Source organism: Lipophrys pholis (genome assembly GCF_963383615.2).
Source record: "Lipophrys pholis genome assembly, chromosome: 3".
In the NCBI taxonomy this organism is placed as follows: Eukaryota; Metazoa; Chordata; class Actinopteri; order Blenniiformes; family Blenniidae; genus Lipophrys; species Lipophrys pholis.
The window spans coordinates 30,487,121-30,514,020 of NC_137627.1; the positions used below are offsets into that span (position 1 = coordinate 30,487,121).

General features: G+C 40.7%; 1 protein-coding gene across 1 annotated transcript in view; it reads left to right on the forward strand.

Annotated features, from left to right (window-relative positions):
* maml2 (mastermind like transcriptional coactivator 2) overlaps positions 1 to 26,900 on the forward strand; it is a 51,469-nt gene that overhangs the window by 21,537 nt on the left and 3,032 nt on the right. The window contains exon 2 of the mRNA XM_080460096.1: positions 17,394 to 18,614. Coding sequence (XP_080316222.1) covers positions 17,394 to 18,614 — 1,221 coding nt within the window. The remainder of the gene's footprint in view (positions 1 to 17,393; positions 18,615 to 26,900) is intronic.

The window sequence follows — 26,900 nt, forward strand, 5'->3', positions numbered from 1 at the left end:
GACCCATGAAATGTTTCCCCCGTATTAAACAATTGGATGTGTTCCATTAACTATGTTGATAAGACCAGGATTTTCTGTCCCATTTGGTTTCCAGCGTGGTGAGACAGCACGTCCTGAGAATTACCTCCGAGGGACTTTGACCTGGCAGTTTGAACTCGCTCACTTTCAACAAACTCTCGGCAAGGCGAGCTTGTTTGGGGAAGTACCAAGGAAAAAGATAACCACAGCAGCAACAGCAGCTGTTTCAACCTGAAGATGTAGACATGTTGATATTTCCTGCTGCAGGAAAGCTGAGCTGTTGAGCAGTTTTTTTTAACGCCGAGACAACCTAGAGGCAATTAATGCTTAGCCAATTCTGCACACTGCACAAACAGCAACTTCTTTCATTGTGTGTGTCGAACAGATAAGCCTCTGTCTTGAGGGAGCCAGCTTTCTAATTTGGTAGTACAGCATGTTTTTCCTCATTGTTTTCCTGTAAACATGAGCTAAAGTACTTTTTTTTTTAATGTTTCAAATTAAAAATATTTTTGAGAACTGAACTGGTTTCAAAATACGGAGGATGTCTTCGTTCTGTTGTTTTATGTCATATCATTATATAAGCTATAGTTTTTAGATGTGCCTAAATTAAACTGGAGTAGCTCTAATAAATAGTTTTAACTCACTTAACCTAAGTTCTTCACATTTTTAAAGAGATTAATAATCACTTAACAATTGATTGAATAGTTGAAATAGATATCGCTGTGGTAGGTTTTTGAGAATTGATTAATATGAAAACTGATGACAATGTTGCTTTAGAGTTCTCATGATCGCTCAAGCACTGTTATATTTCGATATGTATTCAAGTTTTCTCTATCATACACCGAATCAAGTCATAACAGGATATGATTTTAGCATTTAACAATATATCCTATAAATCCAGTAAGAAATGATTTGCATGATTATGTATTTTTGAGCAACTACGGCTCAAATAGTTGTGATTTTGGCTGAAAATTGCATTTTTGCAACCTTATGTAACAGAGATGAAAATGCATCATTACATAAAAGCACAGGGTTGTTTCAATAAGTGGTTAATAAGGGCTTACATTACCACATTAACACAGGAACCAAGTGCAGTATTTTTTTTTTATAATTTCTTTTTCGTTTATTTCATTAATGTGGTTACATAAAAGAAAGATAAACTAACACAAACAAACAACAAACATAATAGAGCAAAGCAAAGCAAACAAAGCAAAAAAAAACTAACAGATAACTAAATAAATAATGTCCCAACATATCCGAAAAGGAGTAGGAAGAAGCAAAGCTTATTTACTCCTACCCTGTATGTCCGATAAGGAGAATTTTATAGAAAAATTAATGTCTGTTAATTGACGTTCCCCGTTCAGGAGAGTATTCATGTCTGCTGTAGATCTGAAGGTAGCGGGACACTGGTCTGCTAATACACCGTTACCGTGTACCACCTTCTACTGCAGAAGCTGCAGAAGTTTCCTCTAAGCTGCTGTACTTGTTGACTACGTCCTGTTTGAATCCGAGCTTGTTAAAAAAGATCTAGTTAAATGGACTGCTTTAAATAGTTCTTTTCAATACTTTGGAATACTGAAAACACTTTTCAAGGTCCTGACAAGAATGGCTGATGCTCACTTTTATTGAGTTATATTCTCCATTGTGATTCCCAGTAAATGAATTCCCTGAGTAAGTGGGAATTTTCCCCTCTGTTGTTCTGCTTTGAGTTTGAATCGCCAGGCTCATCTGTTTTGCCCGAAGTAGTCAAAGCGAACGGGGAGAAAAAACTAAACAAAACAGCTGTCTCGTCAGTGAAGGGACGACTTGTCACAGTTGGACTGTGAAATCCTCACAAGTAAGCAGGATAATCTCTTCCACCCAGACCAGATATCATATCCCAGGATGGAAATGTAAATAGTTCCACATACCCAGCCTTGACCGAACGGGGTGTTGTTCAATATGAGAGCAGAAAACATCGTGTTGTGATTTCCCATCAGGTTGCCGTTTGTTTTACCGGCAATGTTCAGCTGTAAAAAAAAGGAACATTATCACATTTTTTCATTATAGTGAGACAAACAAACTGAGGAAAAGTAAATCCACAAATTACTCAAATGTTCACCCTTTAGTAACAACATTATGGTAGCAGGGGGAACACTTGATGTTTGCTTGTGTATCTGCCATATGACAGCTCCTGTCCGGTTAACTTACTGTTCTTCTTCTGTGTATTCCTAAAGAGACTCACTCCTCTGCTTCCATTTCTATTCTCATTATGCACTGTTTTATCATTAGCAGTGCATCTACATCTATAATATTGGCCATGAAAGTAAGATATTTGCAGTAACAGCAGCTAATTGTTACCTTTAATACACAATAAATTCAAATATTTCACAGTGGATATGAGAGATGTGTGCAATTAGTTGGCAAAACAATTAAAGTCGTCCCACTCACTAATCAGGGCCTGATATACTAAGATCCTGCATAGAGTACTAAATTGCATGCATTTTTCACGTCTTCAAAGAGGAATAATGCCATGAGTGGCATCTTGTGCGAACAGTAGTATTAAAATGAGGAATGTGCGTGCATCATTGCTTACATAGAGCCATTGGATGAAACAGTGAACAGCCTCAAGCACAGAATTAATCCCTAGTGTGTCTAATCGGTAGATCAGCTTTCACATGTGTGCATGCAATATTGAATTTGCACCTGTTTTTATACACGTAAACCTTTAGTACATGATATTCTCTTGTAAAAGCAGTATGATGTGGCTGTGTCATAATTTACCCAGAGTCGCTGTGATCCCGCCCAGTCTGAAAAGATAATGTAGATAATGTAGACCTCACAACTCCTCGTGATTAAATATTTTGAGACTGAATACATGGTATTTAGAGTTTTCTAAATGTTTTGTCTATGATTTTATACGCTCTTCTTTTATACATTCAAACAGGACTGAATCTACTTTGAAAAATGTAAATTAAACTTTTCAAATCTGCAATTATCCTAATCATCATAAATCTACTTAATCAGTTTTAACAGCTGTTTAGTGTCTCGTAACTTTCTAATGAATGTCAGCGAATGCATCATGGGAAAGTTGTTTTTTTTCCACTTGGACAGATTACTTGAGAGCTTTGTTTGTGTGTGTGTGTGTGTGTGTGTGTGTGTGTGTGTGTGTGTGTGCGTGTGCGTGCGTGTGTGTGCGTGTGTGTGTGTGTGTGTGTGTGTGTGTGTGTGAGTGTGTGTGTGTGTGTGTGTGTGTGTGTGTGTGTGTGTGTGTGTGTGTGTGTGTGTGTTTGTGTGTGTGTCTCACGAGCTGCGACTTGTAAAACGACCAAAAGCATTGATTTACAAGGCCCACTCGAAACACACAAAAACAAGCTGCATGCAGAAACTTGCCCACAGGTTTTTAGGTTTGGCTGCAACCTTGAACTCACCATGAGCGAGTGCCACCGTGCCGGGCCACGGTTCGCTCGGTGCCTGGTATGCTAATTGATATTTATGCAACATTCTGAAGGAAACCTTTATTCTATATTTGCAGGAAAGAAAAGAGAATAGAATACAAATACTTCATTAATCTCAGAATATGTCCTTTTCAACTACTAACTACACTTAACACCAAAGATTATTACCCTTTTAATCCTCAATGAAATGAGTCGACCCTCTATAGTGGCTCCTTGAAGCTTTCACAACATTATCTATAAATAAACATTTGTATCTGGTATCCACGCCAGGCTATTTGTTCAAATGCACTCTTATCTCTTGGCTAAAAAGCAGGTAAAACGACCAAAACACAACTAAAAATACTGAAAACGTCACACAAAAAATTTATTAAAACAGCTAAAATGGTTTAAACAGCTCTAATGGCAAAAAATACCTGATCTCAAACATTAGAAAATATATTTTTTTTAAAAAGTGTGAAAGAGCTAATGACGTTATAGTAAGTTTTAAATAGCTAAATCCACCAAATAATGTCTGGAAAAAGTTAATCAAGCTGAAACAGCAAAGAATGGCTACAAAAGTTAAAGCTGCAAAAAATTGCTAAATGTACATTTTGGATACTGAATGAAAGAAATGTATAGTTATAGCTGAAGTTTTGAGGGGGTTCTTTTGAGGTGGGGGCAGTTGTTTTAATTGCCTACTTTTCTACTGAAATAAAGGAAAACCTAAGTTGGTTATAAAGTCTGGAGACCCCTGATACATTCTCTCTTTTGTAGCATTGATCGGTGGTCACAGTGGCTTCCCACCTGTTTTCCTGAACCCCCACCAGGTTGCCTCTATTTATCAAAACACTTCAGCCAAACGCAGGCGGACACGCTCACTCTCGCCAACATACAAAAGCAGGAAATTTCTAAATAAAAGCAATAGGCAGTCTCCAAGTTCTTTCCTTTGTTCTCTTTGGCCTAGAAAGTACCTGAGTATGGTTTTCTTTAACATGTACCAATCTGATTTGGACGACCTCAGAGCAGGCAGAAACTCGGTCCCCCGTCCCCCAAAGGGGTCCTGGACTCCAGGTTGGGAAACAAAGACTTAAGCCCCATTAATACAGTATAGCAACATTTTCAAGTGAAAATTGAAAAACTTCATTGTGTGCTGGGGCCCCTTTACACAACCATGTTTCAAGTGAAAAGACAGTTTTTGCATTTACATTTCGAACATTTCAAATTTTCATTTTTACACGGCAATGTTTTGAAAACAATGTCCGTTCACACAGAAACTGCAGAACACACGGCAAAACAATGGACTTAGTATATCAGGCCACCAGTTGCTTTTGGAATGAAACCACACACACATAGTACATGCAGAAGACAATATAGTATAAACACTGCCACTATAAATGCTACTACTGCACATGAGCACCACAGCCATAGTAATTAGTTCTTCTCCACATGCGTGAATAGATGAACAACAACAACAGCAATGTTTGCCTCCAGAGTGTCATGACTTCCAGTCCATATTCTCCTGGGACTTGGTAGTTTGATTGTTGGCAGTCACCGTAATAACAATCTAACTTCATCGTCTGTCCATATGAATGTCCGTGTACACCCATTGTTAATGTTCATAGCGTGTTTTTCTTTGCGTGCATGTGCGTGTGTTTTAAAACGTTGCTTTGTAAACGCAAAACTTTTCTTAAAAAAACAATGCAAAATTTCTGCGTTTTCACTTGAAACATTGTCGAGTAAAAGCGGCTAACACGAGACTCAGATTCTCATTCTCATGCATTCAATGCACTTTGTTAAGTAGCTAACCTTGACTAAGTTTTTGCTATCTTAGCATCTGTTAGCAATGATTGTACTCATAACCATCTTCCCAATAATATGTATTTCGAATTATTTGTTCTTTTCTAGTACCTTCAAGACAATGTCTACCATTTTAGATGTTCTTGAACTGTAAAGACCAACAAGTATTCAAGTTCTCCAAGGTTTCATCTATTTTCTGTAGTACTAGGCTACAGCCTACTCTAATCCGTGCCAAACTATAAGGGATTTATTTTCCTTTTCATACATTTTTCTTCTGGTCAGATCTCAGATTTTTGCCAAAAGAGTCGATGGTATGTTTCATGGTTCTTGTTATTTGGCTCATAACAAGTCTTGGACTGTGCAAAGTTGTCTCGCAACAGCTATTAATTTAGTGTTTTTCCACAACATTCCCATGGATTTTATTTTTGTATATCAGAGAAACTCCTCTCACAGGTTTTTCATTAGTTTAAACAAAGTGAAAAGCAACCTGTTCCGTCGATGATCTCTATCTAACTAATATCTAAGATTTATCGTATCATCCGATGTTTTGTTTTGGTGCTTCTGGGAAATGTCATACCGATGATAAATTTGTATAGAGGTCACATATTTTCTGCACCATGATCCCCCAGTGCCCCCCTCCTCCCTCCCTCCCCACATGCACACACTTTTTCCTTGGTTGGAGTCAGTGAGCTCCGCAGTGTTTTCTGTGTCTGTCTCTACCAGCACCAAGGCTACACAGACCTTATTTGGAATCTCAAAACTGATAGGAGTGGGAGTCAAACAAAGCTTCCCACTCATTTATTTTTTTCTCTCTCTCTCTCTCTCCTTACTTTCTAGCTGAAGCAGTCCCTTTTTTTAAACCCAGCTCGCAGAGGATTGTTTCAGAGCATGAGATTAGTGTGACTGCTCGCCTGTCCTAATGCATGTGTGTGTAATTTAAGTGAAAGCTTGGAAAGATGGCAAAACTCAACAAGTACACCTTTTTTTTTTTTTTTCAACCGGTGGATTTTTCAAAGCTTTCTCCTTTGTAGCAGTTTACAACACTAAATGTGTTTTGCTATGCTCTAAAAGCATGAGGCTTATCAAGACCTGCCTGAGTGATGCAGCATTAGCACAGCATTAACCACTCAGCGCAGGTTTCCCACGGGATATAAAATGGATCCTTGTTTCACTGGGCAATCGCCACAGCAGTGCTGCCGAAGAGCACTTTGCTACAGGCACACCAGATACTGACAAATATTGTTTCCTGATCGGGAACTCCAGTGGCTGCAGTTGAAAGGGAGTCTAAAAGAAGATAAAACACTTAAACATGATCTTACTACAGAGTTAGCCTGTTATCCAGTGAATAATGGCTTCCTTTTTTTTCTTTGTAGTCCACAGAAAAATGAGTGGAATTGCTCAGGACTATGTTGCTCAACCCAGCAATGGCACTGTTGGCTCTCACTGTGCTGGAGCTGCACACTGAAGAGCAGCCAGATGTTTGAGATGGTGAAATGAGCCTAGTGTGCAGGAAACTGTTCTGCATGCCATAGGAATCGTCTTTGAAAACAGGAAGGGAACTTGTTCCCCGCTTATGTGCCTTTTCCTGTGGCATGACCGGAGGCAGGCCTTGTGTTTGACGGTTGCTTGGAAAAAGGTACTTGTGGTTGTATGGTAATGGCCTTTTAAGGGTACAAACAGTCCAGGAGAGCTTCGGACCTGCTCACTGAGGGATTTGCTGTGGGAGGAAGGGAAATCATCACATTGTCTGCTCATTTTTACATATTAGTTTTACCTCTTGGATTGTAAGGTCCTTGTGTAATGTGATAGTTGAAAGATAATATGTTAACCATTCAGTGCCTTTATTGTTGCCATTTGTAAAACAGATTATTTCATGCTCATAGTGACCTCTGGTGTCTGGTAAATCCTTGTATTGAAAACACTGTATGAGACTATGATCCTTGTGGTTTACATGTGAAAACAGGGTGGTGTTTTAAGAAATACACACACTGAACTTGTAGAGGTGCTTGGAAATGGACCTTTACAGCTTTACAGCTCATTGGTCAGCTCTGATTGAGTCATTTTAACAGTAACAGATGTTTCATCCCAACAAAGAACCTCTAAAAACCCACAATACCCTACTTTTCTTGCACTGAATCCCATCAGACACGGATCATTAGCTACTGGCTGATCAATGTAGCAGATCATTCAGCAGTTAAAAAGTCCAAAATGTTGGCAACGACATAAACCAGACATGCATGTCAGCCATCTTTGCACAAGATTGTCAATTGGAAATGAATTAAATATTGTGAAATGAAATGCATTTTAAAGTGGGAATTATCAAATGCATGCATTCTGATGCCATGATTTGAATTTACACCTGACTCCATATCTAAGCTCCTTTTCCCTTGCACCTGCAGGTGCTTTCACAACCTGTTTCAGTTGCCCCTCCCAAGTGAGAAAAAAAGTCAGTTTCTGCAGGTTTGAACCTCGACTGTTCACTATCCTAGAATTTTTTGATTTATGTTAACCCTTCCACAGCGTGAAGCACTTTCCCAGAATGATAATTGTTTCCCAGCCCCCGGCCCTCACGCAGACACAGCAACGTTTCCCACTGAAAGAAAACCATGACGTTATGCATCATGTCCTTTCATTTCTACTGCACGACGTGCAGCACTTTAAATGTAGCAAAAGGGTGATTCCAGCACTTGAAAGTGTTGAACCAAAGTGAATTTAAGCCTGTGTTAACACTAAGTTAACTCCAGCCAAGCTTCAATGGCAGCTTAGCCTGTAAACGCAGCTGACAGGGAAAGTGACCAGCTCCGGGAGTGTTCGATGGCGAGAAGCTTTCTTCTCCTTTCTTTTTCTCTGACTAAATGAGGACAAAGATGACACAGCTCAGGCGAAAGTGATTTATTCTTCCATATTCCGACTTCAAACTGTTGTTGTACAGAGAGGGCTCTCTGGCACCAGAAGCTGCGGTGGTGTGTGCTGTATGGCGGCGAGCCCTCAGTCAGTCTCCCCTCAGTAAATGTCTGGGTGGTTAAGAATGACATGCAGATGAGAGGCGACAGCAGTGTCAGGAGCTCTGTGAGCCACATGGCCATGGGTGATGTGATGTGACGGCTTGTCACTGCGATGTTGGTGACCTGTGGTACGTCTGCGGTGGCGTGGCCTTGCTGGTGCTGTGGTAATGCCTTGACAGAGTCACAGCTCTTACACTCACTGTCATTGTATCTGACAGCAGAATCTACTCATCGAATAATTGTACATTCAATCCACCTGATCACATTCAAAAACGGTGTGACGATGATACTTTGGCTTTGTGTACGTTGTGGTGCACTCCTCAGCTCATTGTATTGGCTGTGACTGAAAACTGCAGAGACAGTGTTTGTTTCTTGGTACTTTTTCAAAGGAACTCACATTATTTCTTATGTGGTCCATGCATATTTCTGGAGATGCTTCTTCTGCGTGCTTTAGCCTTGGGGATCTCACATTAGACGTGTCTGGATTGTGAACAAAGGACACGCCAAAGCAAGGACTGATTGGAAGGCTGGCTTCTAATCTCTATGTCTGGATAATGGAGAGATCATATTTGAATGCAAAGTGTCCCTAACAGGATTTTTTTTCTTTTTTTTGAGTGTGCAAGCTGCCTTTTAATAAGATAGCAAGCTTCTCCATGAAATATTGGAGTACAGTAACTACAGTAACTGTTAGAAAAATCTGCCTTCAGTAAACATAATGGATGATTTCCCTTCAAAGGAGCTCTTATCATCTCTTCCCTTTTCCCAGAGGCTGCCTCTCCATCTTTTTTCCTGCTGCTGCTGCTCATCCTTCTCTCCTGGCTGCTCTCTGGAGGGCAGCCTCAATCTAATACAACTGTGTCAGGAAGTGTGGGGATGCAAAGTGCTGATGAGCCAAAAGTAGCCCACCTCTGCAGTGTGCTGCTTCGTCCCAACACACACCAGCCTGATTAGGCAAGCACATCATGAACCTATGCTCATGTCCCTCTGCAACCGTATGGCACATGCCCTGCAGGAGCAGCTTAGATATGTTGCTTTTGTTGGGTGAACACGGCGAGCTTGTTTCCATGCACTGAATAAATAAATCATATATGTTGTAATCTGCTCAAAAGATGAGCAAAGTCATGGATGAAACTAGCTGATATTGGCATTTTGCCACTGATATAGAAGCTTCTGGCTGCTTCATTTTACATGGGTCACCACAGGAAGGCACTGTAGACCGAGCTTGTGTTTGTACTTAATACCATACCTGCTGCAACTGGGATGAATATATACACCCAAAGCTGCTGATATTTGTTTATTTCTGTAGACGTTTTGTTACAATAACTTGCCACTTCCTCAGTGCATCCTTGAAAGGGACATTTCCTGGATTATTAATGATTTCCAGTCCTTTTCTTTAAAGGGTCAAATCAAAAAATGGTCTTCTTTTGGTGATCCTCAAACTTTTGTCTGTTTCATTGACCCAAATACATTTTTTACACTTTGATAATTTTTGAATTTTCTCTGAAATTCAACCAAATTTATATATATAAAAAAAAGAGTTAAAAATGATCTGATTAAATCAATATTTAAAAATATTTTAAAATGTCGGCTGTATGATATCCTCAGTTATTACCATATTCAGCTTTGTACTGGTTGTTTTTTTTAATTTAGTTTTTTGCTGCGCAACTTTCATGTTGGTCCTGAAAGAGCAGACTCGAGGCAGGACGGAGACCGGGACTCGGGAGCAGACGCTACGGCTGTGATCAATGCACTACCGAGTCCACTCGTTGCGTCACGTCGTGTCACTGGCCGGTGCTCCATTGCGTGAACCGCTGCGTGACGCCCCGAAGCTCCGGTTCGCCGCCGCTGGACTCTGCTGGTGCGGCGGAGCTCGTCCGAGCCCCAGTGTCTGTCCTGGCATCGTGTCCGCGATCTCTGCCTCCATGCAGAAGTTGTAGCCGTCACAACCAGCGGCGCGACCCGGGCACTGACTGGCTTTGTGACACCGGAGTGTCACTTCACCGGGGCGACGTTCGCTCTCCAGTGTTGCCAGATCAGATTGACAGTTTCCAGCCCAATCAGATCTTCGAACCGGCCCATTCCAATAAAAACCAACCCAAGCCACAAAATTGCCAGACACCCGTGCAAACCCACAAAATCATAACATGTGCAAAAGAAAACACACCCAGAGCTTCATAACTGCATCAAATAACCACATATAAATGATAGATAAATAGGTTTTTGCAAATTGCAACCAACAAGAGTGCAGTAAATCAACCATAGGCTACACAAACTGCAAAATGAACCTCTGGCATCCTGGCGCCAGGCCCTGATTAGTAATAAGGCCAACTGCACGTATAAATGTGCACTTTTAAGCCGTGTAGGCCTCATATATTTCGTTATTTACATCACAAATGACCTGTATGAGGACTACATGCAAAACAATTTAAAACAAAACTAAATTATGCACATACAGAGCGCGTCTCCCTCCCTCCCTCCTTCCCTTCTGTCTTTTATTTCTCCTCACCGCTTTCCTCACCTGTGGTGCTGAAAGACACACAACGACCTGGCCGCACAGCAGCTGATTGAGTTTTTAATTCAACGAGCAAATTCCATAGAAGAAGTCGGCTACTGTTACCAAAATCAGTCCCAGTGCGAATAAGCTAATGTGACATAAATATCATCTTACCTTTACGCAGAATCAGCGTCTTTTTCATCAACTTCAACAATGTTGAGAACTTGAACTATTTACAGTCACTGGAAGCCAGAACAGCTGGCTAATACGTGGATGAATGTTGTGTTGTGAATGATGTTTTCACAATATTAAAAACTCGCCAAATGTGGACAAAAGGAGCCCAAATTTTAATCACCAGCCTAATGTATTTTTTCCCGCCTGACCTAAACAAAAATAGCCTAATTGGGCGTAAAACTGCCCAATCTGGCAACACTGTCTCTCTCTCAAAACCAACACAGAGGTTGCAGCTGCAGATCTGTGGCTGCAAAAAATCTAAATAAAATAACTAAACAAAGAGTGCAAAGCAGAATATGTAAACAACAACAACAGAGGATTCAGAAGGTCCAGATCTGTCACCCTGGCTGAGATTACTGTTGCAATGTCACATATCTGCGGAGCTCTAAATCACGGCTACAGTTTAACCCTCTTCTCTGCGGTGCAAACGAGGCTTAAGTGTTATTCGTTTTTGGGGTAAACATGACAAACTCCCTTTAATACATAAATGAAAAGAATCAATTTTGTGTCATTTTACCATGTTGAATAAATTGATAATAGTACCATCAACTTAAGATACTACTTTGCAATCCTTTTCTTTAAAAGTAATATGTGTGGCTAAAAGTAAAAATGTTTTCATAAAACACATATGACAATGTGAACAAATCAGTACTGTTTTTCTTTTTTCTCATTTTGGTTATCCTGGAACATTTTTGTTCAAATACATCATACACACCTTCTTTTTCTTTGAACCCTGCTGAAATGACAACACGATAACCCCCCCCCCCCCCCCCCCCCCACCACCACCACCACCACCACCAACAACAACAACGTTAATCCAATCACATTTCCATTGTATGTCGACACCAAGTCTCACTCATTCCTTGGACTTTAACTGATTGAAGTTATCTTGAATGTTTTTTTGGCTCGCTGCTCTTAACCGCTAGTACAAATTTTATAATTCAACTGCGCTCACCACACTTCTGCAAGCAGATGAATTTTGTATGGCAGCTGATCACTGGCACTGGTCTGAGGGCTCTTGTTTCTTATCTGGCAGTAAATGAGCTGAAATCCCCTCTCGCAACAGTATGCAACCTGCAGAATCGCATAAATATTATGTCTCCCTAGGAACACAATGCTTGTATTTATTCCTTTATTTTGGGAGTGTGTTTTTTTTTCCATGTCGAATGCTGAGAAGGAGGTCTGTGACTCTCCCAGGGGCTTATTGCAACATGTTTCAGGACTCTGGTGAATAGATTAAAGGCTGGTGAGCTCGATCTTCAGTTAAGCCACGCTCTCATGCTCAAAACACTGAAGCAAAACCTTCTCTTTAAACCTACACCCTTTGAGCAATTGTGGCTGTGAGGACTGTGCTACTGGACTGACAGATGGTACCATGAGGCCTGGTTCTCGCGTCCCCGTGACGGCTCACCCGGAGCCCCATCCACAGTGCTCAGCATCACCGTACTGCTCAGCTTGACACACCAGCCACTAGCCTTCCAGCTCCCATGAATAGATTGCCTCTGTTGACACCACCAAGGTCAGGTTCCTCAATGCTTCCATCAAGAAGCATCAATAAGAAGAGATCTCACTGAGAAAACAAAAAAACCAAAAAGAATGATTGATTCTGTAATTGAAAAAAAAATTTAAGCACATAATATTGTGTGTGAACTCTTAAGCTCGATATTGACCCTGGATGATTGAATATTTTATGTCTTGTTAGCACAAAAAAAAAATGTAAGCAGCGATGCGTTCATCTTGAAGATGATCATATAATACGTATGTTTCAGCCTTTCATGCAGCAGGAGTCACTTTCAAAGTGATTCTGAACTTCTGAGCTCATTAAATGTTAATCAAAAAATCTATTTTCAGATCACTTGGAGATCAGTCATGAGGATTTCAGGCCAGCTAAGAGGCCACCACTTCTGAGTGCTGAGTGAACAGGACGGTCTCTTTTTTTGTTGGAAATGTAATGGAGAACATTGGTTTTCTGCTTGAATGTTAGTGATCCTTCACTCTAATGAATGTCATATCAGAATAGAAACAACTGTGATTTAATATTGAGGTACTCTCCGCTGTGCAGAGATTTAAGACGCCTCATCTTTGAATTTTCAGAGCTACCCTTGACAAGAGTCCTTTTTTTTAATGGCACAGAAGCAGTAGTGAGGCAACTCTGTCTCACAATGGCTTTTTGCAACGCATAGACTGTCTTTTCCATTATTCATGACGTGTTTTCACAGACAGTGCCTTGAACCATGAGGAGTACTCCTGTCTGTCTTCTGCACAAAGAGCCTCGTGAAAGGAGAGAAAGCGTGCATGAAGCCGCACCTCGGCTGTCTTCATCTGCATTTTGGGATGAAAAAATCAGCTGTCTCATGATGTTTAATCACGTCAATCTCAGGGAAGACCTGTAAATGAACTTATTGAGTCTTTTTCCATTCAAAATGGCATCTCTTTAAATCCCTGTATTAACTGAACATGAAATTAGACCTACTTTTACATGAGCTGATAATTTCTGCTGCTACGGACATAAACTTCATGACAACCATAATTGACTGAAAACACAAATTAAATTTTGCCAAAAAGAAAAAAGCTCCACATATAAAATATGCAGCAGAAAACAGAAACAGGGCAAAAGAAGGAGTTCAGAGTTGAGAACAAATTCACAAATGACTCCTAACATTGGGCTACTGGCTTATCAAGACATATGCGTCTTATACATGAGTGTGGCTTATTTATTACTTTTTTTCTTCTTCATGACACATTTGGTTCAGTTGCAGCTAAGTCCAGAAAATACGGTAGCCTACTCTATACTTACAAAAGAAATGTTTTTTGGGGGGGGTTGCTTTTTTTTTGTCCACAAAGACCAAATATCTAAATCTGTCTAAGCATGCGCTAATGTAAAACTGATAAACATTTTGGGAAACCTGTACTTTATTATTATTTAGTTTTATTTTACTTAGGATGCGACACTTAAGTATTTGTCACTTTGCTCAGTGAATAAAATCAATGGTACAGTAATCTGAAGTAAAACAAACCTGGCTACCCTTAAAAAACTCCAAAGTGACCATGATAGCTGGATTTATTTTAATTGTATAGCCGAGAGTTATCTTATTGATAGAGAATCTTGTAGAGATATTTACGCACGGTGCCAAAGTGGTTTGCGCTCTCACCTAGCAGCCTCTCTGTGTGTGTATATGGGTTTCCTCCAGGTACTCCAGTTTTCCCCACAGTCCAAAAATCATGCCCTGGGTCCCTGAGCAAGGTCCCTGAGCGCTGCACTATGTGGCTGCCTATTAATGGGTCAATTCAGTGAAGAAATTTCCCCAGGGGGATTAATAAAATCCAATTCTGCTTTTCCTATTTTTGAGAAGTTACAAATGTATAGGCCACTTCAACAAGTAGTATTATGAGTGCAATTATCTATGTATCTGCTTTGTGGTAATTTGGTAGTTTTTGAATGTTCCTGATATTATGAATAGCTTGGAGTTGTTCGTATTAGATGTACTCCTGCCCAATCCTGTCAGCGATGACAGGATGGGATTAGAAAGAGTGAATATTGACATTATCACGCACATTCTGATATGAAGAAACTACCAGAATAGAGACTTCTTACAATATGAGCTGACATTTTAACAACACAGATGGTGCATAGTTTGTCCAGGTTTTAAAAAAGAAAAAAACAACTCTCAGCCTACAATATTAACATAACAGAAGGCAAACATCCAAAATAATGAATTTTAATTTTTTTTGTGAAATGAGGATATTTAAATGCCCAGAGATGTTTGTGCTTTATGTTTGAAATAATCATCTGCCTACAGATGTGGCAAAAAAATGGAAATTAACTGTTGCGTGGATTTATTTCATCAAACCTTTGATTTCTTTGTTTGGATCATAGGCCCCGTTTACACAAGGACATTTTCAAGTGAAAACGCAAAACTTTCGTTGTGTTTTGGGTGTCCATGTACAGCACAACGGTGCTTGGAACCACTGAAAAGGTGCAACGTTTTGAAAACAGTCAGGCTTCATCGACATTTAAACACATTCTGAAAATGTCTCACTGTAGACAGGAGAAACGCTGCTACACCAGGAAAGAGTAAATAGTTCTGCACATGTGCTAGCAGATGGACAATAACAACGTTTGCCTCCAGAGTGTCATGACTCCCAGACCATATTCTCCTGGGACTTGGTAGTTTTTGAGTTGACAGTCACTTGTAATCACAATCAAACTTCATTGTCAGTTCATACGAATGTCCGTGTACTCACATTTTACATGAAAACTGTATTGCTTCCAGCGTTTCAGCCATTTCTGTGTAAGCAGACATTGTTTTCAAAATGTTGCCATATAAAGGTGAAACGTTTCTGAAACGAAAACCCAGAAAGGATGTGCTTTCTCTTTAAATGTTGTGGGGTAACAGTAATTTTCCCCAGAGCCAGCACCACCCTGAACTCTCCCGTGTAAATAACTGACGTGCAATGCACATTCCATCACTGCTGCTACTTCTCACTGTGTGATTATATGCTGTGTAATACTTTTTAATATGTGAAAGACTTTAAACCCATTTTAAGTTTTTATGTGAGTTGTGATCCTGCACTGAATATAGGAGAACCTCCAAATTTCATTGTGCAATGTTGCATAATGACAATAAAGTCTGTCTATCTATCCATCTATCTAATGATGCAAAAACAATTAGCTAGTGGCAACATGTTTACTTTGCAACATTAACAACTGGTACTTAAATCAATTTGTGTTTTTAGCTTGATGGTAAATTTGTTCTGACTTGAAGTGAATAGATTCGATTCTGGGAAAAGGGCGATTTGTGTGGAGTTTGCATGTTCTTCTTGTGTGCGCATACATTTTCTCCAGATTCTTCTTATAAACTAAAGACTCGTTATATGGATTTCTGCTCAGGCTGTCTCCTGCCCAGTATCAGCTCTGATCGACTCCAGCTACCAGCTTGGATGAATCGTGTCTGAGAGATGGATGGATAAATGAATTGATTTTGAGTTTGTATCTGTGAATTACTGTGAGGAATATCAGCAGTAATACAGACGAGCAGAGCAGAAATGTAGTGAACTGCAGGATTCACTCTGAATCCTCAGGCTATGAATCATCTTAATGTAATGTTTGCCAGCAGGTGGAAATGACTCAAATTTGTTCTTGCAGTGAAATATGCCGCATGCTGATACTTCTGTCTTATACTCAGGCTGGTGTACAATCACAGCCATTTTGTTTCCATGCAGGCACCACATTAAAATCCATCCATTTTCTCCCGCTTATCCATTTCCGGGTCACAGGGGTGTCAGTCTGAGCACTGTCACCCAGATCACATTGCATCGATTAAGAACCTTCCTGTGGGTGGTGAGACCACGGAAAGGTGGCGCCTGGCGTGGGACATGAACCCACTACCTTGATTGAAATTGCAAGTCTCATGCTGTACCAACTGAGCTAGCCAGGGGTCACATTAAAATGTAGCCAGATAATCAACCATTATATGTGTGTACAGCTGGATGTTTCATTTCTGATTCAAGAAATTCTTAATGACTAATAATCTTGCATAGAATAAATTTCACTTGCTGTGATGCTGATATTTAATCAAAAAGATATGGAAAAAAAATTTTCTGATGAAATGTACAAACCGCTGGGCTTTTCTAAGTTTCATTTTTTTATTGGGCGTGGATAGAATTGTGAGTCATTCTTATTACCTTAAATGAAGACGAATGCTTAGGACAAAAAGAAATCAGATATATGCACCAGCATGTTAAGCGGAATCTCAGCCACAAAGGGGAAACTCTGCAATCTAACAAAGCACAATGGAGGAAAATATAATATATGCAAATGAGGGAAAGAGACAAAGACCCTATTCTTCTCTCTGCGGTCTGTCTGTATCAGATTCCTAAGTATCATCTCATCCCCTCCATTCACAGACTACATTATATAAAAATATTTCTCCCATGCTTTTTGCTATATTGCAAGTATTTGAAGAAAAATGTAGATACAAGTTTGAAGGTATTTTGTGATCTTTAAAAAGATTTTAGAAATCAGTGGTATTCCTGTACAATCAACAGTTACCTTGCTCGATAAAACTCTTCACTGTCAATGAATTTTTTTTCCCCCTTAATTTCACAAGTTAGTTGCTTTTCCAGCATCAGCGGGCCTTGAGGCTATTGTGAGTTTGGATGGGTATACATACTGTTGTACTGCTTTGACCTTTATTTAAGATGCCACGATTTAATTTGGCTTCACGAAACTGCTTTTGTACTCTGTGTCGTAACTGAAGTCTTGTTAGAGAAATGTTTTGTCCAGGGTTAAACTTCTTCAAGCTGCTTAACTTGAAGTCCTTGACACATGGGTGAATAACATTAATAGAAAAACTCGAGGAGAAGGTTAACAATTGAAGCCTTCTTTGTCATTCTCTAAATGCATCTCTCATTTTATTTTGTTTGCAGCTTCAAGGATCTTTGCGGCGAAAGATCGAAGGTCATGCCCCGGGACACGTGGTGAAGCAGAACGGCCTCTCCTGTGGTTTCCCCGGATCGGACTTCAAGCGGAGCCGTGTGGACACGAGTGGCCTTGGACATGGGACATGCAACCACAGCTTAGCCCAGTCCCATTCTCTGCAGGGTTCCTCAGGCATGGGCATGCAGAGGAAGAATTACATGATGCCCCATGGATTGGGGTCTGACGTATTCAATATGACCTTAAAAGAAATGAAAAAGGAGCCCATTGAAATCCAGTCTTGCGGCCATTCGAATGCAGAGATGATTTTTGACTTTAAAGACGAAGGCGGGGGCCAGATTGACCCTGAGCTCCAGGATCTGTTTGATGAGCTGACTAAGACGGTCCCACCGCTAAATGATCTGGAGTTTGAGAAGATGCTGAAGCAGGATGATACCTTCGGCTTGGACTTGGGTCGACCGAGCTCAGCAGGAGCAGCCGCCAATCTATGTTCCCCATTGGACAAGCCCATAAAAACGGAGCACTCACCGGATTTTGGACAAGTCCACTGTGGCTCACCACAACTCCGACCGGCCTCGGCAGGGCCGTCTTTCACGCTGACCAGCACCTCCTCCACCACCACATCGCAGAAAGCTAACTCCCAGGCCGGACACCCCAGAACCATGCCCTGCTGGCCAGAGATATCCCACGCAGAGCAGCTGAAGCAGATGGCAGCAAATCAGCAGCAGCCAAGTTCTCTTCTCCATCACCACCACCAACCAACTCCACCTGTGGGTCTTACCAGCTGGGCTCCCACCATGAGCACCCACTCCTCCACCAGCACCTTTCCCCAAGACGGGGTCTCCAGCCCAGCCCCACTGAACCAGCAGAGGATCGGCCCTCATAGTAAAGGCATCAACAACTGCCTCTTTAAATCCAATGGCCACAATAGCTCACATCACCTGGACATGGTTCTCAGCACCAAGCCCACGTTGCACTTCAGCCCCAAAGCACCACACTCTGCCAGCCAGCCGATGCCAATCATGACGAGCCCGGTAACCAGAACGGAGCAGCAGCAGCAGCAGCAGCAACGGTCGCCACCACCGGCACAGAGCCAGCCACATTCAGCTCACCAGTTCCAGAACCAGCAGATCTCCACGTCGGGGGGCCTTTGTCTGCAACCCAAGTCTGTTCCTGCAGGGCTGCCCTTCAGACTGTCACAACAGCGTCAGGTAAGGACTCTGTCCAAGATTCCTTTACGCTTGATTACACTCATGGGAAAGCTGAATCTCCTCACTTCAAAATGACGAAACCAAAAGGTTTCTGCCTCCATAGCAGAACAGTATCGCCTATATGAAAAATTATTTTTAAATGTAGAATATGGAGATTAATATAATTTTTGTAATGGAAAAAAGTGACAGGGTAACCTGTTCGTAAGAACAAACAAACTGGGTTGAATGTTTTAAGTTATAAGATCCAATTGGATTCACATTATTAAATAAATATAAAGTTATGCACTCAGCAACAACCTGCCTGACGTCGACAACGGACAGGTTCAAGCTGAACAGACACTGAAACGGGCAAAACACTTGGGCTGGACTCGATTATTGGAATATTCAGACGTTGTGGTGTCAGGAGATTAGTTTTGAGATCCGAATAATCGTCGCTTTCCCAGCATGTGCGGATCGATACTGAAATATCGATACTTCCGATACCAGATCTTTACGCTCAAAAATCGATTCTCAAATCATAATATCGATACTTTTGATGCTTCAGTCACTTGAAGTAATTTGTATCATTAACAGGAACACAGTGGAAAGTAACTAAACTATTGAGATCTTGTCTAAATGATACGTGGTTGGTGGGAACTACTTTTTCTTCCGCCTGGGTAAGTGCGTAATGCGCCGCTGCGCTGACGCATTACGCAGTAAGTCAGTCAGACGCAATGGTAGACCGTAAAGGGAGTCACGTGTGGAGCTATTTCAGCTCCACAAACAACAAAGACACGGTTTGTGATGTTTGTGGAAATACCGTAAGGAGTTGTAGCAACACAACAAACCTTGTGAAACACCTCAGGTTGAACCACAACACTGAATATGAGGCGGACAGAAGAGGAGAGCACAGGTGCTGCTGCTAGGGCAAGACAGACGTCGCTGGCGGAGTCCTTCGGTGCTGCAGGCAGGCACCATCCAGGTACAGAGGGGGACCATGGTTATTGAATAAGTAACAAAATAAATACATGCTTCAAATAGCTTCATGAGTTCAGCTTGGACTAATAATATGTGTATCATTGGGATAATCTCACATAGGTAAAGGCTAGATTTATTCAGGTAGGGTTTCCTAAAGAATTGATAATTTAAAATGGATTACATAGACTAGATGTTTTTAAATAATACAGAGCAATTGTGATATAACAGCCATGGTGAACTTATGAAAAGATGGATAAAAAATAACATTTTATTAATAGAATATATATATATATATATATATATATATATATATATATATATATATATATATATATATATATATATATATATATTATTATTTACAATCAGTCTGATTTGCTTAAACTTTTCAATAAATATTTTAAAATGTAGGTATTGAAAAATGTATGCAATTATTGTGGCATTTATTTATCCAATTCAATATTTTACCCGCAAATTCAATTTGAGTCACCCAGTATTATAAAACAATAAGTGTTTGTATCCCCTTTTATAAATTTACCAGAAATATTAGGTGTATTTGCACATTTGCACTTGTATCGGTATCGGATCGGTATCGCTGATACCAGACTGAAATTTACTCAGTATTGGATTGAAAAGGTAATCGGTGGTATCGAACATCACTACCCGCAGCACGGTACTGCTCTGTGAAGCGCATCTCCGTCAGCACCTCCAGGGTGCTACACAATTTCATCCATACTACCCTCTGAGTTCACTTCCGTGTGCGTTCCATAACGTAACGTAGCGATCCCAAAACTCGCTCCACTTCTGCTGCCCGGCGTTCTCCACCTTTCCTCAAGTAGTTTATGATTCATTTCAGGAGTTCTGAGCCTCTGGCTCTTTATTTGCTTATAAATTGTGATTGTTCACACAGGTAGAAGGAGGATCACCTCACACAAGCACCCAGTAGGCATTGGCGCTTGCGCAGTCAGCACACACAGATCGTGCTGTCATTAAACTTGGGCTGCACAGTCGACCACAGAGGGTCGGAGCCTAGCGCACGGGGTGGATGATGATTTTGGAGGCTCCAATCTGGTCCCACAAACCCACCAAGCAAAGTGGTTATAAAAGATTTATGCAAGTTTTATTTTGCACCAGAATGTTTCATTAAAATTCACTTTACGTTGAGATTGTAATCATTTTCAGTATTAACTGTTTGATCTTAAATATTAAAATATAGACAATTTCATTACATACACTGTGACCACAACAAAGAAAAACTTTCAAGTGTAAATTTAAAGGTTATTATAGCAATATATTACCAGTCTGGTCCACTCAAGATGAAACGGTGTCTGTGTATGTGGTCCCTGAAGTAAAATAAATCGTATTCTTATGAATCTTATTATTTTCTATACATCTTGTATACATTTATCTATATGTATTTGTATTGTATACATCTTGTATTGGTTCAGTTATGTGTTTTTAAATAATCCTAAGATATTTGGTGTTTGGTTCGTTCAAGATCAACTGGTCCTACAATTTGTCCTCATAACCTGTCTCTCTGAAGTGAGGACACCTGTCTCCAGAGGACACCTGTCTCCAGGAGACAATTGCCCTAGGATATAGGGTGTCGCTACATTTGACGTTTTACTGTGTGTGTGTGTGTGTGTGTGTGTGTGTGTGTGTGTGTGTGTGTGTGTGTTGTTGTTGGTTTTTTGGGTGGGTGGGAGGTGAACTGGTGACCCTAAATTGCCCCTAGGTGTGAATGTGAGTTTATGTGGTAGTTTGTTGTTGTGCGTTTGTCCGGTGATAGACCGACCTATCCAGGTATTTACTATCCTCACCCATAGTCAGCTGGGATTGGCTCAATCACCTTGTAACCCTTCACTGGATTAGGTGGTAAAGAAGGTGGAGGAAACAATGCTCAGCGCAGCTCGTGCCATGAAATCATGACGTCGACTTTAAGTGGCATGACTAATACTGTATGTGCCGTGTGAGGAGGTCTGTTGATTTTTCAACATTGTTCAGATCTGGTGAAAAGAAAAAGTAGCGCATAGGTTGTTGCTTTTCTGCTGACAGTGTGGTAAGAATGATACACAGCGTGAACTTTCTCATTTTCTGTCCTCCTCATCATTTGGATACCTCAGCTCGCTCGCAGCAGTCGAAAAACAGCAACGATGCAACAACACTGTTTGTTCTGAGACCGTATCGTTATTGTCCTTGTTAATGTCTGTGCCTTTACTATTGCGACTCCATTCAAAATGTATTTCCCCTGAAAGCATTTTGACGATGACACAGATTGCCAGAGCATGGTAGATTAACATGCAGGATTTCTAATTTCTCTGCTTGTCATGGTGGCTCCCCATCAGGGCACAGATATGCTCAGCGGGCTTTGCTAATTGGAGGTTGTTAGCTACAAGGGACAAGTGGTGGAAAATGACAGTAATCTGCTTAGCCTGGTGCCGGAGGTTGAATCACTGATTTGTTATGATTGGGTAGATTTAGACCGTCCCCCTCTTTCATTTTTGCACCAACAGTATCTGTGTGTGAAATGATAATGCAAGCCACACAAGAGAGCTCTCATAACCTCTACAGATGAAGATGAGTGCTTGAGTGTCTGAGGGAGGGAGGGAGCGAGGGAGGGAGGCGAACAAGGTGGCATGAAAAACACATCATCATACGCAAATAAAACAGGATGAGCCAATTACAGTCTAAATGTCCTGAATGTTCCATTCAGATAGTTTCAGACAAGCAATAGGCAAATAAGGTGAGAAAGCCTTTTTATAACCAATTAAAGAGTCAAAGTCAGACCTGTCAGATCTTCTATATACACATATATGCAAATTATTCTAACATTCATGTTGTTGGATTAAAAAGCATACAATTAAAAGTAATAATATTTTGAGGGTTCTAAATGTATTGTAGCCTGTTTATATGTGAAATTATCTGCAATAGAAGGTGGTGTGTAATTAAAACGTACAGCAGCGATAAATGAATGGAAGAAGCTTAAAAGACCTGGACTTGAAATAATGAATAAGCTTCAAATGGATTTCAATTAATTATTAAAATCGCAAACTTTGCCAAAGCCCAGAGCTCCTGAAGGTAAGAGCTCCATCACCTCTGGTTGTTAAAATGCCGAGAAAATGAGGCCGTGCTGGAGTTCATAGGGAGAAATGGTTTGATGGGACAACTTTCCCAAGGGCACTGTGTCTTAATGTGCTTTGTTTGAAGAAAAAAACAACAACTATGCAAATAGGAAGTGGAAGTGGGGAAGCAGGGGATGTGACAATGTAGGAAATATGGAGAGGAGACACAAAGCCACCTTATAATTTCAGAGCAATGATGCTGATGGTGGTGTTTGTCTTTTGCAGGCAGCAAGGACGGGGTTAAAAGTCCAGCTAATGAGGAAGGGACAGCTCACACAGAGGAGAAAGAGAGTGGAGTCTCTTCCCACAGTGAACTGAATTAGTAATGCCAGAGAAATAAAGGTCCTGAAAGAATGCTCTGATCCCGTGTAACACTAGCGACGAACAGAGGGCTTCCTCCTAAATGGGGCTGCAGACCTTTTTCTTAAATAAAAAACCCACTCGCCTTCCTGCTTTTTTTAGGTTTTTCGCAATGCTATTTGAAGCTGCTGAATAAGACATGTCAGAATTCATATTGACCACTGCATCACCCTCTAATTGTGAGGTCAAAATAAACAATAAACTCACTGAGGACGCTGATGTTTCTGTGGTTTTGGGAGTCCGCAGTGCAGCATTGTTGTGTATTTGAGCTGTAGAAGGAAAAAAAAGTTAAAAGAAAAAAGGAAAAGACAATTCTGGCAGATTATTGTAATTTAAGTATTGCAGGTCTGAGTGGAGTTTTCATGTTCTCCCTCGTCGTGTGGGGTTTCTCCCACAGTCAACAAACATGTGTTTGAGGACATTTGGGTATTTTCGTTACCATTTTCAATTGATGTGAGTGTGTGATTGTCTCTGTGATTGTTCCTGATTGCCCAACATAAGTTGTGTAAGATGGTTTAGAAAAGGGGTGTCAAAACATAAAGCCTGTGGGCCAAAACAATCCAGCCTGCCAAACCACCAAGCAAATTGTAAGAAAACATTTTTTTGTTTTTTTGAAACAATTTTTTTAGAGTAGTGGACATAACACAACACTGCATCCTGAGCTGAGATATCAGTGATGCTGCCATGAAAGCTAGAAAACTAGCATTAGCCTCAAAGTCATGCTGTCAGGATGAGTTTGTAAATTCATGCATAATGCAACAGCAATAGGAGAAGGTTTTTTTTTTACATTTCACTGTATTTTGTACCAGAAGGTTTCATTAAAATTGGCTTCATATCCAAATTGTAATTAGTTTTAGTAGTAATTGTTTGGTTTTGTGAAAATATAGACATTTTTATTACGGTAAGTATGCTGTGTGCCACAACAAAGCAAAACATGTCACTTTAAAGGTATTTATGGCACTATTTTACCAGTCCAGCTCACTTAAGATGAAATTGTGCTGTATGTGGCCCCTGAATTAAACCGAGTTTGACAACCATTGAAATGAGAAAGGACAAGCCACAAAATGCAAAAGCATTGCTCGGGAAAAAGTAAATCAGCCGTACAGGTCATAAAGTTGGCATTAAAAAAAACGTTTTGCAAGCTTGATAACAGCACAGAAAGCTGTGTTTGTATTATCAGAGAGACATTTGCAATCATAGTAGTTAGATCTGCTCACATATCAAGGCTAAACAATACTCTCCTTACTGGCAAAGCATGAACCCAGGAGTCCCAAGGTGGTGTGCTATATAGAATCTACATACATGTTTTGAGGGCTACAGACCATCTCCATTTTTCTTGATGGCCTCTTTGCAGCTGTGACTGACCAATACCAGAAAAGGGAAAAAAAATTAAGATAAAAATAGTCAAGCTTATTTGCAGTCAGGTAGGACTCCTTAACTGCTGTTGATGATCCAGTGGCACCACAAACCTCAGTTAGAATAAGAGCAGGGCCACAGAGGCTGAGCCTACCAGGTCACTCCAGCAGTCCAGTGAAGGGAGCGTTTGTTTCCTGGGAAAGGGAGCTGCGGCCAAGTCCAGATGCCGAGGCGCTCCCTGGGGACGGCATCCTGAGAGCCGACTGGAGGAAGTGCAGTGTGAGAGCCGGCGAGGTCGGGCCTGGATCACTGTCAGCTGCCTCCACTGCCGCAGGATGGGAGACTAAATCACTCCGCTCTTTCTCCTGAGCCCGAGCCACATGTGGTATTCATTTACAACGAGCTTGTGGAGAATGAGATGGGGGGGGGGCATGGAAAACAGCTTTATGACACATCAGGATGGCAGAGAGGATTACTCAGTTGTACATGCGAAAACACCCCTCACCGGAGGAAGCCTTTTACAGTTTACCTCTGTAGGGAAAAAGGTCAATGACCGTCACAATTTCTAACAGTGTCAACTAGTGGATACAATGAATCAAAGCCAGTGAGTCTGCTTTCTAGAATAACAGGAGAAACCGCTGTTTTGATGTTTCCGTCCCTGTGTAACCTCATTGCCATGCTTGGTTTGCTGTGTGGGTTGAATTCAGGCAAAGAAAAATTAGCTTATGTGAAATGGCTTGTGACTCCTGATGAGGTTTAACTCCCCCTGTTCTCTAATCCTGTCTCACTAGTCCTCTAAATTTCAACCCACTCATTGCCATTCACTTACATGCGAACATGTATACACTTCTATCTCTCGCTTTTATAAAGAATCTGCCCTCTGAATATTGGTTTGTGCTAAATGCACTGTTGGATTTCTAATCTATTTCACCCAGGTAGACATTTAAATTCAACACGATGACCGACTATATACACAATTGGTGGGGTTAGTACCAATTACAATCACAAGTTGGACCCACAAAACGTATATCACAATAATAAAATCCTAAACTGAAGCACACGGCAGACACAGTGCATGATACACCCACAAAAAGTCATCACATTTTCCTCAATTCGTAGATATTAGTTCATGATTCCACAACCAAGGATGACGAGTTCGTCAAACCTTAGATAATTTAGAAAGCGACCACTTGGAAGAATGCAGGAAAAATGCTCATTCAATTTAAAGGTATTACAGATAGGGACAAACATAATTAGTTGGCTTCACTGTTTGTTGTCCACCCCTTCATTGTCCGGCACTGCTTAAACCAGGAGTGTCAAACTCATTTCAGTTGAGGGGCCATACAAATCCAACTTCATCTTGAGAGGGCCACACCGGTAAAATAGTGCCATAATAACATTTAAATTTGTTTTGCAGTATGCGTGATGAAAACTTTGATTATTTTTTCAGAAACTGAAGACTTACAGCAGAAAGTTATTACAATCTCAACAAAAAGGCAATTTTAAAGAAACTTTATGGTGCATAATACAGTGAAATGTCTAGAAAACTTCTCCTATAGCAGTTGCATTATGCACGGTTTTACAAACTCACCATGACAGGATGGCTTTGAGACTAATGCTAGTTTGCTATCTTTCATGGTAGCATCATCGATTTCTCAGCTTGGGTGTCAGTGTTATGTTGTGTCCACTACTCTTAAGACATGTATTAAAAGTTGATGTTTTCTTTGAGACCATTTTTGGCCCAAGGGCCTTAAGTTTGACACCTTTGGGTTAAACCTAATAGTGCACAGTTGTCCAAACTTTATTCACTAATGAAAATCTACCTACTATGTTATTTCTTGGTTACCAACAGCAGTATTCTTTTTTTAAGTGTTGGTCAAGACGATGTTAAAAGTCAAATGTGCAATATAGTCAAGTGCAACTTTCATATGTAAGCTCGATTTTAGAATTTACTGCAAGCATATTTGGCATGGATTAATGTTTTCCCGCGGCCTGAAGTTTGGACATGTCTGAAAGGTGCTTCCTTAAATGCCATGAAGGCTCCTGTCACTTGGGGCGAGAGGACAATCAGACAGCAGTCCCCTCCCTGCAGAAAATCTCGGGTAGATTGCAGTTTGTCAGTAATTTGTCAGTACTTTCATCAAGAAAACAAAAACCACGACCAGTCACATAAAACTCAAGGCATTTCTATATTAACCCACATAGAACAACCCCACAGTTTGACTCTGCAATCCTACCCAATGCCTGGCAAGATGTGCTTCCCCTCAAGACAAATTAGTGACCACGAATGAACATCCCATATAAATCCATCAAGGTGGTTAAGAAGTTTGTCTCATATAGTACTGCTCATTTAACAACAGTTTGCACTTGCTGTGGTTCATAGAACCACTCAGTGTTCATAGAACAGGGGGTATCAAACACATTTTAGTTGAGGGGCCACATACAGTCCAGTTTCATCCTGAGTGGGCTGGACAGGTAAAATAGTGCCATA